At 39.4% G+C, this 17,629-nt stretch overlaps 2 protein-coding genes across 2 annotated transcripts; one reads left to right on the forward strand and one right to left on the reverse strand.

Annotated features, from left to right (window-relative positions):
- Nucleotides 1–5,632: 5,632 nt before the first annotated feature.
- On the reverse strand, nucleotides 5,633–6,286 carry LOC144645704 (uncharacterized; the record flags this gene model as incomplete). Its single annotated transcript, XM_078505254.1, has 1 exon — nucleotides 5,633–6,286. A coding segment is annotated over one exon (498 nt), but the record flags the coding sequence as incomplete, so codon positions are not given.
- Nucleotides 6,287–15,694: 9,408 nt separating this feature from the next.
- Nucleotides 15,695–16,954, forward strand: LOC144647034 (uncharacterized). Its single transcript, XM_078506778.1, has one exon. The coding sequence runs from the start codon at nucleotides 15,902–15,904 to the stop codon at nucleotides 16,598–16,600; it is 699 nt and encodes a 232-aa protein (XP_078362904.1). The 5' UTR covers nucleotides 15,695–15,901; the 3' UTR covers nucleotides 16,601–16,954.
- The last annotated feature ends 675 nt before the right edge of the window (nucleotides 16,955–17,629 follow it).

Raw genomic sequence — 17,629 nt, forward strand, 5'->3', positions numbered from 1 at the left:
GGTGCTGTACATGCAGATTTCCGAAGTCAGGTGTGAAAAAGGGTATTAAAGAGAAAAGCACATTTTTATGGTGTCAAATATAGTGGGCTAAGCACTACGCATTTTTCCAAGGAACACCTCGACCATCCAGGTACGTAAAGATGATTTCATGATGAAGGACTTGCTCATTTGTTGCATTAACAGGAATATGCCTGGTATTGGCAAGTAGTTCAAAGAAAATATACTGTTAAGCGTCTTATAAAGAGTAGTTAAACTCTTATAAAGCACCCTTGACATTCCAGAGATTTTAAGCATGGTGTATAGCAATTATACCAAAATAGATCGAAGTCATACAACTCACGAGACACAAAGTCGTAGTAAAAATAATTGTTTTGGCACAAATGAGTGTGAGGTCAAGGTTGCACAATTTTTTGCGCGTTTATCGACCCCACACGAATTCAATATTTCGAGAACAAGGCCATTAGCCCGAGAATACGACTATTAGCCCGAGCAGGTATGGTCGATAAATGACTAAATCGTAACCAAAAGGTCCTTAATTTGGCAATGAGGCCAGCAGCTAACGCTTTATTACTGTGTTTTCTCACGAGGTACCTGCATGTCAACTGTTTGGGCACATCCATTTATGGATAAGATTGTCTATCGATAAATGATGTCTCCCCTTAAGAATCACCAGCCTAATCAAAATCGTTGTATACTTAACCCCAGATACGGAAACGTTTCTAATTCCTTGCAGAACTGGTCACCGATATGCGTGAAGAAAGGAAGATGTCGCGTGGAACATGAAAAGGCAGGAAAGATGTAGTGATGTTGGGCAACACTGCACAGGCAATTTTTATACATTATTCCGGTGCCCGTGTTTGCACCAGCCCCGCCCAGCAGAAAAAACGATTCCAGGGTCTTGCCCATTTGTCAATTTCCAAAGGCCATTAAAGGAACTGTGTCACGGATATTAGCCAAATTTGGGCATGGATAATGGCCATAAATAAAATTCGGTGAAATACAAAAGAAACGCTTAAAACAGTGAGGGAACATTTCAATAACACAGGAAATTTAAAAGAAGGTACGGATGGCCAAAGGTGACGAAGATTGAAACGGATTGCGATATTGGTTATTGAAATACTGTTGGGCAAAACAGTTTTCAAAGTTAATCTCATTTGCTTGTAGCTTTAAATTAAAACGCCCAGGAGACACATTTGGTTGTAATAAAGCTATGGTTTTGTCATTTAGATCCATAGAAGTAATTTCTTTGCAAACATTCAGTTTTATAGTGAGTATTTGGCAAAACTTAATAAAATAAACCTAAGCAGCCGTGACACAGTCCTTCCCCTGAAGAGAACAAAGAACCCCGAAACAACCTTATATAAAGCTGGAGCAATAATACAACTCAGATAACCTTGGGATTATCAACTTTCAAGGTTAAACCGGGTACAAAAAGTCGAACAATACCGCCGGAATGCCTTTTTCCTTAACATTGGCGAGTTTTCACGCGATCCAGAAGTGTATCGATTTCCAAGGTTATCTAATTAGTTCCAACATGCATTTATTGTACAATTTAAGCTACTCGAGTCGAGGTGGCACACTTTATTCACTTCGTGTAAATATGAGGGTCTATTGCTCAACGACCCTTCACATTCCCTTAAATTCTGCCCACTCGTTCATCAGTCTCTAGTGCTCAATTAGTAGCTGTGTTCGAGTGCATATAGGCTTGCAGCTGTTTCCTTTATATAGTTACATTACGTTTGTCATTAGGACTAAGTGAAGTCCTCTTTAGACTCTAGATGGCGGCCAAACATGTAAGAAATATTGAAAGGGCACTTATGCTGTTTGACAATTTTTTTGGAATGCGAGGACTATATTCTTAAAGTCTTCTCGACCATGTCAACGAAACAAAAGCTAGTTCGCAACGCTTTGCAATAGAGGAATATAGGGGACTGTATAATGTTGTTATCAAAATAATCAAGGCTAACAATAAGTTTTAGCATACAGAACAGATGACGGGCGTACTGACTGCAGTGATCGGCCGCCATTTTAATTTGAAATTGTAGAACTCTTTATCGGTGTGACAGATTCAAAACGGAGCATTAAAGAGAATTTTAATTTCAATCACAAATTAAGGTTGGCATTTGCTGCCAGAAATCAATGGAGTTTTGGTAAAGAAGCCGTTTATTTCGTACGTAAATTTTCATATTTTTCAACTACTGTTCGGACTGTTTAAAATTTCCCTGTGCAGATGTGAACTCGCTCATTCGCCTATAAGCTACCTGTGGGAAGACTTTCAATCTGTTGATCATCAAAATGACTGTTTTTTGGGATATGTCCGTTCAAGGAAGATAACAAGATAGCGCTGAAAAAGTGATTTTTTTTTTCTCTTGTTTGTGATCTCTTATGGAGGCAGAGTGTCTGAGCAGTTAGCATTAAACTTCAACATGATCCGGTGGTCCCACCGTCCTCAAGTCCGTGCTGGATTTTATAATTGGCTTACAGTTCCAAAACCACAGCAAACGTTTCATTGTCGCCAGCCGGCCATGTAATATATCGAAATGTCACCCACAGCGAAACACGGTGACCTTGACCGTGCGTGTTAACTTGCTCCAATTTCCTGTTTCTAATATTAGCTTTCTAAAATTCCTCTCCGACTGTACGTGACGCCTTTAACATTTTTCCTCTCGGCGGTTTTTTTCTTGAGCGTTTTTTATATTGCCATTAACAATTTAAAATATACAAGTCAAGAGCCTAAGCGAGGAAAAGTCAATAGTTCATGCATTTTTTTAAAATTCTTTCTTTTATTTTATTAGAGTCCTTCACTGTCCTGTTTATTCAATTCTTGTCATATCGTAGACTCTCACACATGGCTGACTTCACGTCGTTCTAAGTTTTTTAAAGACGTGCTTTTTACTGACAAAAAGTTCCATTCTAGGCTGTATATAAGTATTAAAATTAAAGAAAAACTGAGATGAATTTCTCTTTTATTGTTTCAAGTCAATCGTAAAATGCTTTAGAAAGTGGAAACTATTTTTTCTGACGATTTAACTTTTTAGTAATACACAATGCTGTATTTTTGTATAAAGCCCAGTCGTATTTTTTCAGATTCAATTCATTCTACGTATATGACAATTCAGAAGTTAGAAACAAAACTGAAGTTTAAAAGTGAAAGTTTAAACGACACTTAACGAAAGGAAAGATAAATTGTGCGACATGTATATATGCCAAAACTGAAAATATTTCAAGGAATCTTATTAATAGATTTGGCAGCATTGACCCTCCTTGTGAAACTCCAAGGTCAGAGCTTGGTGAATACTCCAAGATCAGAAATAATTGCGGCTTTTCTGCTTAGAATTTGGTGTTTTAATAATCCATAAAGAGCATTAAAAGCTTCGATATGGTCTCTTTGTTTTCCAAGATTGGACCGATGCAGGGGTTTTGGACAATTTACTGAATTTTCCTTTTTGCAAACTACGTGCCATGCATAAAAATTAAAGACAACTTGGTGTGGTTGTTTATATATCATCTTGTAAGAGAGACGTCTTGACTAGGTTCCTGAATAGTTTTGCTGTATTTTCTGAAACGAGATCGATGCGGTTTTTGATAAGGTATTTCGCATTTTTGTCACGTATTTTCATCTTTTTACCAGCTGTGCCTTTGCGCACGTTTATTGAGACAAAGATAGTAAATTATGTCTAAAAATACGTTACAGGATTCTATACAATACACTCTTTTGGTTTTGGATGGCTGCGTATTTTGTTCTGTGTTCAGCGTTTTCAAATTAGTTGTGTGTTTTTGCTGGGCACACCCACTTTCACACTTTGTAACTATAGATCCACTCGAGATATAGACTTAGCGTGCACGATTTTCGAAAGAGAGTATTAAGCTTTCGTATAATCTCTTGTTTATGATGAAATTGGTCTGGATCATTGCGGTTTTGATAATGCGTTCGGAATTTTCAAAGATTTTTTGTGTTAATTCCACTGGTCATATGCCTCCATTCACGTTTCCCGAGGCTACGTGCTCATTACAAGGGCACGAATATTGTTTGTATAAAATGTCATACAAAGCACGCAACAGTTTTTACTTGTAATGGTAAACAGCCATTTAACAATTTGCACACGTGATGTTGTTTGACTGAGTAGTAAGGAAGCTGGGATATCTTTTGCATTTACGGTTCCTATAAACTTGAACCGGAGTAGATACAAATAAAAGGTTTTTAAAATAAAGTTTTTTAATCGTTAGAGACCCACTCTTTGCCCGTGGCCTTAAGGATGCCCGTTTGATTTTGCGTGAAAACCCCGGGGGGGAACGGAGGGGATGCTCGTCTGAAATTTTTAAAAGAACCCCTAAAAGAGACCAATCTGGGTGTGGCTCAAGCCTTCTGACCCCTAAAAGATACCAAAAAACTAAGAATGGAGTTTATATTTGTATACTTCTTCGTGTGTAACCCTAAACGAGACCGTTATGGCTAAAAATATTGGCGTTTTGGGCGTTTTTCCCGGAACACCCTAAGCGAGACCAAAAGTCCGAAATTTATACCCCTAAGCGAGACGACGAGCATCCCCGTCACTTTCATATGCGAGTTCCCCCCCCCCCGGGGTGAAAACTCAGCGTAACTCTTTCCTCTATTAAAGATCCCGTCCACCTCCCTCCCCCCCCCTCCCCCCTTGCAAAAGAATACTCTATGAGCAGCTTGCTAAGAATGTTAGGGCTGTCCACAATAATAACGCGTTGAAAAAGACTACGTTTTCGCTCAAGCCGTAAAAATAGCCTGTGTAGCAGTTGTCTCTTCCCGAAAGTGCGAGAGATGGATGAAAGTTTGTGATGTTCTGACGGAACAACAAAATAATTTTGGGTGGGGCAAGGGAGAGAACGGAAGGAAACCGGACGGGAAAATGTTTAGCGCAAGATCATCGCGTACGATCTGAGTGCAGGAAGGTCCGTGTAATCGTAACTTAAACGACAACCAAATATTTTCTCGCCCCGGCCTGACTTTTGTCAGTCAATTAGTATTCTATCATACCACCTTTCTACACTTGATTTCGTTGAAATCTAGCTGAATGATCCTGCTTAGTTCCTTGTCTCGGGTGAGGGATAGGGCCGGGAATGTTAAATTGCACGTAGTGTAAAAAAGAATCACGCTAACACGCGTGGGAGGCCGGACGTCACGTCTTTTTCCGGACCGGCCACGTGAAAACATCTACAAAGAGAAATTTCTCCTGTTTACAAAATGTTTATTCTGGTGATTCCTTGAATCATATCAGAGAAACCCCCAAAACCACAGGACTGATAGCAAATTCCTTACTAAAAGATATGACATTGCAGTCACGTTTGCTACAAGAATTGATATTTTACCGGTTGTTCTTTTGAGTCGTAACCGGATTGTGCCTTGCGCCAGAGCACTGGTATCGCAATGATCCCAGCTTAGGGGGCCGGGAGGGACAGAATAAGAAAGGAGAGAGAAATGGTCCAAAAAAGTAGAGAGGAGTTAGAAATCTAGGCGAAAAATGTGGGTGGAGCGAGAAATTGCCTCAAAAAGTAGGGAGAAGGAGGATTTACCTCCTGTCCCTCCCGCTCCCAGCTAGCCAGGGCTCGAACCCGGACTGCTTGATCTACAGTCTAGCGTAGTATAAACATGTTTAGTCCAGAAGAAGAAATATCGTTTATTATTAAAAAAACTTTTACACTTGGCAGTCCTTAGACTGAATTACGTGTAAATGAATAAAAACTATATATATTACAAGAGTTAAAAAATATTAAAAGCTATTTACATTAAAATATATTAAAAACTATTAAAGGCGATCTATACAATGTAATTTAAACTATTGTCTATAATAAAAGAATTTTTAAAACGGTCCGTTTTACAAACAGGCGTGTTGAACACTCTCTTGATCCGAAGTTGGTGGCTGTTGGTTGGTCTTTCAGGCAGCAGATTGACTAGTTTGTGTTTTTTTGAAGTGGCAATGTCATTAAATAGACTCTTAGAAAGCCAATCACGCCTACCAGCTAGGGTGGGGATACCAGCCTCTTCTAATGCCTTTCTGTATCCTGAATTTGGGAAAATTATACGCATTGCACGCCTCTGGATGCGCTCTAATTCTTCTGACAGATAGCCAGGAAGGCTGCTGTGAAACAACTGGCATGAATATTCAAGGACTGATCTTATTACACTACAATAAAATAGAACTAGATCATTAGAGCTGACTGCGGCACGTTTTAACTGTCGTAATAAGTAAAGGCGCTTGGCAGCTTTTGATGTGATTATTTCTATGTGATCGTTCCATTTTAAATCATTTCTGAGAGTAATTCAGACCTTTTCTAATTCAGACCCACGTCCGTGCCTCTCCCCACCCGTTTCCTTTAATTGTCTCTTTATAAGACAGACGGTTGCAGTTTCAATTACACTGCGTGCACGTCACTAAAAGGGAGCGAAGGACACTCAAAATGCGACAGAACGCATCGTCATCGTGGAAGACCGTAGCCGAGATTGCTAATAGGGCGGCGTGCATTCTGTGTCGGCAATCCATAAAAGTCCAGCTATGAGCTCCCCCTCCCCCCATCACCTAACTGCTTCTTGCATGTAACATCACTAAACTTTTTGATAGCTTTGCACAGTTATTTCCTTCAGTGATCTGGGCGATCCATTTTCATTTTGGTTCTGGTACTGTTTTTTTTTCTTTTTTTTTCTCATTTCTTTCTTTCCCTTTTATCTACTTTCTATCGTAAAGTGCTACTATGATGAAAGTCTCATCTTTCCTTTAGTAGCCGTTTTAGAATTTTAACAAGTCCTCTTTTTATTTATATATACTTAATTACAGTGTACTTAATTATTTATTACTTGACGTATTTCATTTTTTGTTTCTTTTTCCATCATGTACAACCTATATATAGCAATTTTATTTTTGTTATTACTCGCCCGTTTAGTTTATTTCTACTCTGAGTAGTTTTTTTTGCCTATTTTAGTTATTTTATCTTATGCTGTAATTATTTCTATTCATCTCTGGTAAAAAAAATGGTTGTTTATGAAGATGAATTTTTCAACAATGACACGAGCATGGAGCAAAGAAACATTCTGAGTCCCCGACGGGAATCGAACCCAGGACCTCCCAGATACCGGTTGGGCGCTCTAACCATCTGAGCTACCAGAGACTCGTTGTGAGCAGTATGCAGGACGCGTGTTACATGTCAACCTAGTAAATGGCCCAACTCACCACGAGTCTCTGGTAGCTCAGTTGGTCAGAGCGCCCAACCGGTATCTGGGAGGCCATGGGTTCGATTCCCGTCGGGAACTCAGAATTTTTCTTTGTCCCATGCTCGTGTCATTGTTGAAAAATTCGTCTTCATTATTTATCACCGAGCTTAAAATTTACCTTCTTTATTATTTACTAAAATGGTTGTTGTTGTTAAAACGGTACTCGTGGCGGAAAAGTCTGAAAGGTAAAGATACGTGGTCACCAAGCTTTTCACTTGTCGAAAGTTGTTCACACCTACAACGTATTTGAACCTACTATAGTTATATGGCCTAACACCCACGATTCTCCTGTTTTCACTAATTTAAGTAGTAGAGAGTCCGACCAGTGTTGAAGTTTTTCTAGGGAGGTAAGGGAGGCAGCGTGGCCGAGTGGTTAGCTAGAGCGCTGGACTAGAAAACCGGAGGTCGCGGGTTCGAATCCCGTTCTGATCATTATAGCTGGTGTTGTTCTCGGCAAACTGGTCAGCTCCTGTCGGTTGGATTTCTAACCATGTTAGGTTCGTTTAAAATACTAGTTTTAGTGTTTATTCACATTAGCCCTCATAAGGTTATGGGTTCGACTTCTTACACGTTATAGTACTGGCCCCGAAGAAGACTAGCTCGATCTGCTAGTTGAAATATTGGCCAATCAGAATAAATTTTGCCCTACTGCCGTTGTACCAGCCTTGCCAGGGCCGTAACTAGCAAGAGGCAAGACGAGGCACTTTCCTCGTCTGCATTTAAACCCAAAACGAAAACCAAATTGCGTTTAGTTAGGAAAATAACCTCCAGTTGAACAAGTTAATTATTCTGAAGAAAAAACCTCATGAAAAAATTGTTGCAAAGGGGTTTCAGAGCTTCTAGATTTTCTGGGAGCACGACCCCAGACCCCCCTAGCAAGATCTTGCCTCGTCTTTGCCTAAAATCTGCCCTGCTTGCAATCAACCTGGTTTTATTATTTTGACCTTTTTTGGGAGAGCTAGGAAATCTTTTTCCAAGCAGTTTGTTTCACAGCTGACTTTCTCGCTGTTTCACTCTCATTTCTTTCCATATCAGCATACATAATAGTTTTCTAATTACGTGAGGACTTTTCTGGTAAAAATGTGTGCAGTGTAAACAATAGATGCCATTGGAATATACATACTTACTCTCCATCTCCCCGTTTAAACAATGCAGCTGAAAAATTATATATCACTTCGTTAGTCTTTGGGCAACGTTTCATCTTTCGAGCAACTTTTTGTATTTTTGTAGCAACTATTTGTAATTTCTAGACCGAAGATTTCCGAAGATTGTCCGAGTGTTCTTCGAAGGCCACACGAACGGTTCCAAGCATTTGTCGAACTTCTTGAAGATAAACGAAATTTGCCGAAGATTTCCGGGGAAGTTCAGAAGATGCTCGAACTTTCGTATCATTCAGTATTAAAACTCGTCTGAAAACCTGACGTCATCGGTATCTTCACGATTGTTTTTAGGGACGGACCATTAGAAAAGTGACGGGAGGGATCCCCCAAAAAAATCATGCAAGGGAAATTGTCCAAAAAAAATTCATGCAAGGAAAAACGCAAAGAAAAAAAAAATCATGCACATTTTAACAAGGACGAAACAAACACCATTTTTATTCAAATTATTAAACGATTGCCATACTCTTGTTGAAGACTCTGCCGTCAACAATAAGTTACCAATAACATATTTGACCATGAAAGGGAAACATTTTTTCCTTGACAACATTTACATATACATGATTCAATGTTCACACTGATAAGAAAAATAGCCTTTTTATTTTAATTTAATCTTTCAAATACGAATTCTCGTCACTTTGGTTTTCTTCTCCCTCTTGAATCTCTTGAAAAGAGGTTAACTACAGTTGATTTTACTGTTGTGCGATTCTTTGTCTTTTCCCAGGCATTGGCCGCCGTCACATTCAAGGTCACGTGATTAGTGAGAGCATCACTGCCCGGTGTACTCTCGAGAATAAAGGCAGGGTCACATGACTGTCCGTACGACTGATGTCCGTCAAAATTGACAGGTGAGGATGGAACTAGTTCGTTCACAAATAAAGCTGGACATTGGTCAAAGATTTCTGAGGAAGAAGATGGGGTTGTGTCACTTTTAATTTCTTTTCCAGTCTTGGTGTTCCACTTCTGGTATTTTTTCCCGTTAGACATTACTGAACAACTGACCGCAATCTCACTACTCTCCTTTTCTTGCCCTCGCCCGCTTGTGAGCGTTCTCTTCCATGCTTCTGACTTTGCAGCAAACCAATTCGTGTTCCTTTTAGAAGTCTCATTCATTTGATAATTCTTGCCTCTCTTCAATTTCTTGCTGCCATTAACTTTTCTGCCTTTCAAGACATCTTCACTACTGGCCACACCGTAAAGTTCATTGTCGCTAATTCCCTGAAGTTTCTCGACTTTAGTTTTTCCTGTAAATCGCTCTCTAAAGCTGCTTATCATCATTCCGGCCATGTCGAAACTATCGAAGGACGACAAAAAGCCAAAGCACTGATATATTCCACGTAAAACTCGCCTAATCGCAGCGTCCAACACACGTCTCTGTTGAGAATGTTCTTTACTGCAAACGTTTGTGACGTTATCATCTGTCACAATCGTAGCGTTTAAACGCGCACGTGGCGCGCGCTTTGACGTTGACTCAGAGCGCTTGATCATTTATTGTCGCGCGCCAGTTTTGAGAAGATCGGGCCTCTTCTTGACTCATTCAACGAATAAGAACCGTTCTAAGTTCACACCCCAACTCCAAGAATTGATCAAGTTTGTTATCAGCTCAACGTAGAACAAAATATTATATCGCGCACTGCTGAGGGGTTATTGATCAAGTAGAATTAGGCGATAGTTTAATGTTTTTGAAGGTAATAATAGTCATTTTTGTTAGTTATATATGTTCTGCGTTTTCAATTGCTTTAAACCAGTCATGCAACGCATTCTGAGCAATCAGAGCCAAGACGATGTTTTCTCGTCCAGTGAGGTGCCTTATTGTGGTGGCAATGGATGGCTTAATCGACTCTTCCTGACCTTACTAACGGTTCCATGTCTTGCTTGAAGTTGATCTGTTGTTGTGCTTTTCTCTGCTATGGTGATTGGCTCAATGTTTAACAGCAGCCGCTCATCATCAGTTAAGCCCGCGATATTTTAAGCAATGTATGCATAATTCACCAATGCGCTGCACCGCTTGCCAAACTGATTGGAGAATTTTTCAACGGAAACGACCCTATGTCAGCGGTTCTCTTGTAAAGTCGGGGCTGGAGGCCAGGCAGCTTACTTGGTTACCAGGCCAGATGGAACAGAAAGGAGCATGGGATTGATAGGCGCCCATCATTATGCAAACCATTTACTGTTTTGCTAAACTGTTTTGACACAGCGTTCATATTTTTTTTGAGAATAAAATCAAAGAATTCTTTTTGTGTTATCGAGAACATGATAAACTGAGACTTCACAAGGACGAAACAAACAGCATTTTTATTAAAATTATTTACACTAAATATTAAACGATTATGTTCTTATTGAAGTCTCTGCCTTCAGCGATAAGTTACTAATAACATATTTGACCATTAAAAAGAAACGTGTTCAAACTAATAAGAAAAAATAAGCTTCAATTTAATCTTTCAAATACGAATTCTCATCACTTTGGTTTTCTTCTCTTTCTTAAATCTTGAAAAGAAGTTAATTACAGTTGATTTTACTGTTGTGCGATTCTTTGTGTTTTCCCAGGCATTGGCCGCCGTCGCATTCAAGGTCACGTGATTAGTGAGAACATCACTGCCCAGTGTACTCTCGAGAATAAAGGCAGGGTCACATGACTGTCCGTACGACTGATGTCCGTCAAAATTGACAGGTGAGGATGGAACTAGTTCGTTCACAAATAAGGCTGGACATTGGTCAAAGATTTCTGAGGAAGAAGATGGCGTTGTGTCACTTTTAATTTCTTTTCCAGTCTTGGTGTTCCACTTCTGGTATTTTTTCCCGTTAGACATAACTGAACAGCTGACCGCTATTTCACTACTCGCCTTTTCTTGCCCTCGCCCACTTGTGAGCGTTCTCTTCCATGCTTCTGTCCTCGCAGCAAACCAATGCGTGTTTCTTTTAGAAGTCTTATTCATTTGATAATTCTTGCCTCTCTTCAATTTCTTGCTGCCATTAACTTTTCTGCCTTTCAAGATATCTTCACTACTGGCCACACCGTAAAGTTCATCGTCGCTAACTCCATTAAGTTTCTCGACTTTAGTTTTTCCTGTAAATCGCTCTCTAAAGCTGCTTATCATCATTGCGGCCATGTCGAAACTATTGAAGGACGACAAAAAGCCAAAGCACTGATATATTCCACGTAAAACTCGCCTATAATCGCAGCGTCCAACACACGTCTCTGTTGAGAATGTTCTTTACTGCAAACCTTTGTGACGTTATTATCTGTCACAATTGTAGCGTTTAAACGCACACGTGGCGCGCGCTTTGACGTTGACTCTGCGCGCGCTTGATCATTTATTATCGCGCGCCAGTTTTAAGATGATCGGGCCTCTTCTTGACTCATTCAACGAATAAGAACCGTTCTAAGTTCACACCCCAACTCCAAGAATTGATCAAGTTTGTTATCAGCTCAACGTAGAACAAAGTATTATATCGTTCACTGCTGAGGGGTTATAGATCAAGTAGAATTAGGCGATAGTTTTCTGTTTTTGAAGGTAATAAAAGTCATTTTTGTTAGTTATATGTTCTGCGTTTTCAATTGCTTTAAACAAGTCATGCAACGCGTTCTGAGCAATCAGAGCCAAGACGATGTTTTCTTGTCCAGCGAGGTGCCTTAATGGAGTGGCAATGGATGGCTTTATCGATTCTTCTTGACCTTACTAACGGTTCCATGTCTTGCTTGAAGTTGATCTGTTGTTGTGCTTTTCTCTGCTATGGTGATTGGCTCAATGTTAAACAGCAGCCGCTCATCATCAGTTAAGCCCGCGATATTTTAAGCAATGTATGCATAATTGACCAATGCGCTACACCGCTTGCCAAACTTATTGGAGAATTTTTCAACGGAAACGACCCTTTGTCAGCGGTTCTCTTGTAAAGTCGGGGCTGGAGGCCAGGCAGCTTACTTGGTTACCAGGCCAGATGGAACAGAAAGGAGTATGGGATTGATAGGTGCCCATCATTATGCAAACCATTTACTGTTTTGCTAAATTGTTTTTACACAGCGTTCATATTTTTTGTAAGAATAAAATCAAAGAATTCTTTTTGTGTTAGCGAGAACATGATAAACTGAGATTTCACAAGGACGAAACAAACAGCATTTTTATTAAAATTATTTACACTAAATATTAAACGATTATGTTCTTATTGAAGTCTCTGCCTTCAGCGATAAGTTACTAATAAGATATTTGACCATTAAAAAGAAACGTGTTCACACTAATAAGAAAAAATAGCCTTCAGTTTAATCTTTCAAATACGAATTCTCATCACTTTGGCTTTCTTCTCTTTCTTAAATCTTGAAAAGAAGTTAATTACAGTTGATTTTACTGTTGTGCGATTCTTTGTCTTTTCCCAGGCATTGGCCGCCGTCACATTCAAGGTCACGTGATTAGTGAGAACATCACTGCCCAGTGTACTCTCGAGAATAAAGGCAGGGTCACATGACTGTCCGTACGACTGATGTCCGTCAAAATTGACAGGTGAGGATGGAACTAGTTCGTTCACAAATAAGGCTGGACATTGGTCAAAGATTTCGGAGGAAGAAGATGGCGTTGTGTCCCTTTTAATTTCTTTTCCAGTCTTGGTGTTCCACTTCTGGTATTTTTTCCCGTTAGACATTACTGAACAGCTGACCGCTATTTCACTACTCGCCTTTTCTTGCCCTCGCCCGCTTGTGAGCGTTCTCTTCCATGCTTCTGTCCTCGCAGCAAACCAATTCGTGTTCCTTTTAGATGTCTCATTCATTTGATAATTCTTGCCTCTCTTCAATTTCTTGCTGCCATTACTATTTCTGCCTTTCAAGACATCTTCACTGCTGGCCACACCGTAAAGTTCATCGTCGCTAATTCCCTGAAGTTTCTCGACTTTAGTTTTTCCTGTAAATCGCTCTCTAAAGCTGCTTACCATCATTGCGGCCATGTCGAAACTATTGAAGGATGACAAAAAGCCAAAGCACTGATATATTCCACGTAAATCAAAAACTATCGTGGTGCACGACTTTTTAACGCACACTTTATTCTTTACTGCAAACGTTTGTGACGTTATCGGCTGTCACAATCGCAGAGTAAACCATGCAGATGGCGCGCGCTTTGACGTTGATTCTGCGCGCGCTTCAGTGATAATTTTGTATCGCGCGCTAGTTTTAAGATCACCACGCCTGTTCTTGACTCATTCAGCGATTTAATAATGGAATTAATCCTTGTAATTCAACAATTTTTGGCCTTTAACTGTTATTTGGATATTTCTGTTGCAGTTAAATTGCATGAAAATGCTTGGAAATCTTTCCTCTAACGGAAAATAAGCATATATCTGGAGAATTTTCTTCTTCAAAAGTAACGTTTTGAAGCAACATTCGAGCAACGTTTTGGATTTTGGGGCAACTTTCTATCAACCTTTTTAAGAACTTTCTAGCAAACTTTAAAAGAAATTTCGAGCAACTTTGGGACAGCCCTACGCGCAATGCTTGAACGGTACCAACCTCGTACCCAGAGTCTTCGTTCCCCTTGACGTGCGCATTAGGGAACGAAGACTCGAGGTAGGAGATTGGAATTGTACTGTATATACCTTATTTCAAAAACCTTAGTAGGAAATAAGTATACAATTGTGACAAACCAAGACGGCATGAGATTAGAAAGCCAATCCAGACATTGAAGACTGGTAAGGCAGCTAGGCCAGAAACTGTACAAACTATTCGAGAATATCTAAGAGGAAGAAGAGATTCCAAGAGCTGGAGAGAAGGACCTCATTCAACGACCGAGGGAGAAATGTCAATTAAAATAACTATTAATCAGTAAATATTTTTTCAGCCCGTGAAGTGGTCTTTTTGAGCCTTTTCCACCCTGACTGTTGTAACAATTGCTACTTCAACACAAATTAAGCGCCATAAAATACTTAGCGCCAGAGATTGTGTTGTGATTCAACTATAGCTAGTAAGAATAAATTCGTTTTGAAAAACATACACCTAATTACACTAACGTTGTCATACAAAAAAAATAAAAACATAAAACCAAATAAGATATAAGACGGATTTCGCTGAAAGTTCGCCGGCAATACAATACAATGCAATACAATGCAATGCAATGCAATGCAATGCAATGCAATGCAATGCAATGCAATGCAATGCAATACAATACAATGTTTAATGTGGTCATTACACTTAGCTATGGTTTCGATGCGTCCCGCAGATATGGTTAGCAAAATCTGCGGGAACGCACCAGCTTGTTTACAGGTAAGCCACAAAGAAAATATATAAAAAAAAAAAATAAAGTAAATAAAATTCTTCAAAGCTTTTGTCCGAAACCGGTAATGAGTACAAAAATTAAGTAGCAATAATCTGCTCAAAGCACGGCCCCCTTTTTTTCTATACTTTTTAAAAGATCTTACTGAAATTCGTTCGTCTTAGTGACCCCGTAATTAAATTCTAAAGCATTCTCGAGAAAATTAAAGTCAAACCTCGTAAAAATGTTCAAAACGCGTGCCATTTTGTTTTGAACTGGTGTAAAACGTCCGATTTAACTGAAATATAAATAATTTCAAATTCATTTTTCTCTCGCGGGGTCAGCTTAAGTGCTTAAGTTTTGGCAGGTTTTTGTTAGCTGTTCTTAAACTGCTACCATGCTATAAGGTCTCTCTGGTATATAACTTGATTTTTGCCTGTATTGCTCGAATGTTGGGCGGAAACCATCTTAATTAGCTTGCTCGTCATTAAAAAATAGCTTGCGTCATTCACGGAAAAACCCATTTTACATGTGCAGAATTATACTACAAGTAGGAAAAGTCCGAAACCGGTTATGCGGACTGCTTTGGGAATTATTTTGAAAATGTGGTTTGTATGCTGCATTAGTTCTTATTCGGCCATTTTCATTTTTTTTTGCTATGACAACGTTTTTGCAGTTAGGTGTACACGAAAATAAAGTAGATCAGTAAACGTAGTAAATAAGAGTACTTAGAAATCTGTGTCGCTTTATATATAAATGACAAAAGTGGGAAGAAGGCTTAGTGATAGAACATAAAATGATTGCGTGTTACGCAACCCTTGAAAGGTGACGTGACGCGATTGCATATGCAAATTGCTTTAGTCGTGGGCAGAAGTAATTTATCTCACTGACTAGCTTATTAGCATAAATGTATGAGATAGTGCATGACTCGCTGTCGAGAATAAAAGAGAAGGGACGTGAAAGGTGGAGCGAACATCTTCCAAGGCTATTCGTTCGAAAATGATCAATTTACCGTGTTTATAATTAATTTTACCTAATAATTTAATGCTTTTCGCGTGAGTGCTTGGAACAATGAATATTTATATTTAACAATGGTGTAAAATTTTCCTTGTTCAAGTTGTGTTTTAGCCAATTGCAAATAAATGCCCAAGGCTACAATAAATTTGTGGGATATGGCAATTAAGTTAACGACTCATAAAACACAGCCACGTAGGCTCAGAAATAGCCAGAAAACATCGGATCTGTAATCGTTTCTCTTGTAAACGCTTATCGTAATGTCGGCTGAAGAAACAAAGTCGTTTCGATCGATTTCGTACGAAGAAGAGCTTCAGAGAGCCAAGTGGTTTAAAGACGACTTGGAGAAAGGCGATGGATGGACTGAAGCAGCGACGGGCCCCGGGTACACTTACTGGATTAAAACTATCCACGGTGACGAAGTTCCCACCAAGATAGTTTACACGGTCGACATGCCTTTCCCAGCCAAGGTCTTCCTACAGTTGTTAGACCCGGAAAATCTGACAGCTCGCAATGATTGGGACAAAGCTTTTGTCGACCATGAGATTGTGGAAGCCTACCCTGACGACGGAGGATATGTAACATACATGCGGGCGCTCCTATCTTGGCCTTTGGTCGATCGATCGTTCGTTTTGTATCTTCCACCAAGTAAAGAAGTGGATTGGTATGGAAAGCAAGCATATTTCCTGCTGATCAAACACGGAGAGCACCCAGCGAAGCCTGAAGGCGAAGATGGCCTTGTTCGAGCGACGAATGGTGGCAATTTCTACGTGGTGATTCCAGATGAACAACAGCCAGAAGCTGCATGTCGAGTGTTTGGATTAACAAACAACCTGTACAATGGATGGATCCCTAAAACTAACATGGAATGGATGCAGAAGAGAGTTGTTCCAAAGAAATTCAACGAGTGGCGAGAAAATATGATAGAGGGATATAAAAAATACTTTAAAACCTCATAAAATAGCTCGGTTGATTTCTAGAAGTTAAAAAGTGGCGCGTTTCCATCGAAAGACAGCTTAGACCTTAACAGTGGACCTATATGTAGCTTAAAATGGATGAATAATCAGGATAATAGATTATAACGAATTTAAAAAAAATGTTCCCTGGTTAAAAAGTTTAAAATTATAGCTTTCGATTGCCAGACTGCAACCTTTGACAAATAATGGATAAAAGGACATAAAAAGCGCTAGCGTGCATAGATATGTACGGTAAAAAGCGAGAGGTTGAAAAAACTACAATAAAAAAGTTAAAATACTTATGGGAAAATAAAATGCTAATAAGAAGTCCAATATAATTATAAAGCTGTTTACAAACACTGTTGTTTGTTATTTTAATTTAAGGTGATGTCATCGATATCTTCGCTATATTGTATCAAAGGCATAAGAATCCCGATTTTTCGAGCCTCCAGGGGAAACGAAAATTGCTTTGAGGAATCGTAAGGTTAAAAAAATCGGGGATAGAGTTATTGAAGTACTATCCAAAAGAAACGAAATTGGTTAAAAAAATCGGGAGTTTCGAGAAACTGAGGGTGCGAGATATCGGGATTCTACGATAATTACATAAGCATAACGACAAAACGAAAAAATAACCGGATCTTTTCTTTATGTCGTTATGTCGTCATGTCGCTATATAGTGGGAACCAGGCTTTACGCTTCACATCACATCGCGTGAAATCAAATGCGTTACGGATGCTTCCAGAAATATGAATGATATCAGGCGCGCCCGTAACAAGGGTTTTGCATGGGAGGGTGCGTATGAGCGCCTCCGTCGCGAAATCTTGAGCGCCACAGGCGCGATAACGTAGTGGGGTCCGGGGGTATCCTCCCCCAGGAAATTTTGAAAAATAGGTTATCCGAGATAGCATTTCGTGCGTTTTGAAGACAGGTTGTTAGGAAAAAAAAAGGCAGGTAAAAGTGAAGGTAACAACGACAATAATTCTGGTTCATTTTTAAATTCAAATCATATTTTTCAAAACAGAACCTTGAAAA

The sequence above is a fragment of the Oculina patagonica genome, chromosome 3 (genome assembly GCF_052425735.1).
Source record: "Oculina patagonica isolate OP01 chromosome 3, crgOcupat, whole genome shotgun sequence".
Classification (NCBI taxonomy): Eukaryota; Metazoa; Cnidaria; class Anthozoa; order Scleractinia; family Oculinidae; genus Oculina; species Oculina patagonica.

Bases quoted from the DNA above. Each gene is read 5' to 3' on its own strand.
- LOC144647034 (XM_078506778.1), top strand. From the start codon at position 15,902: ATGTCGGCTGAAGAAACAAAGTCGTTTCGATCGATTTCGTACGAAGAA.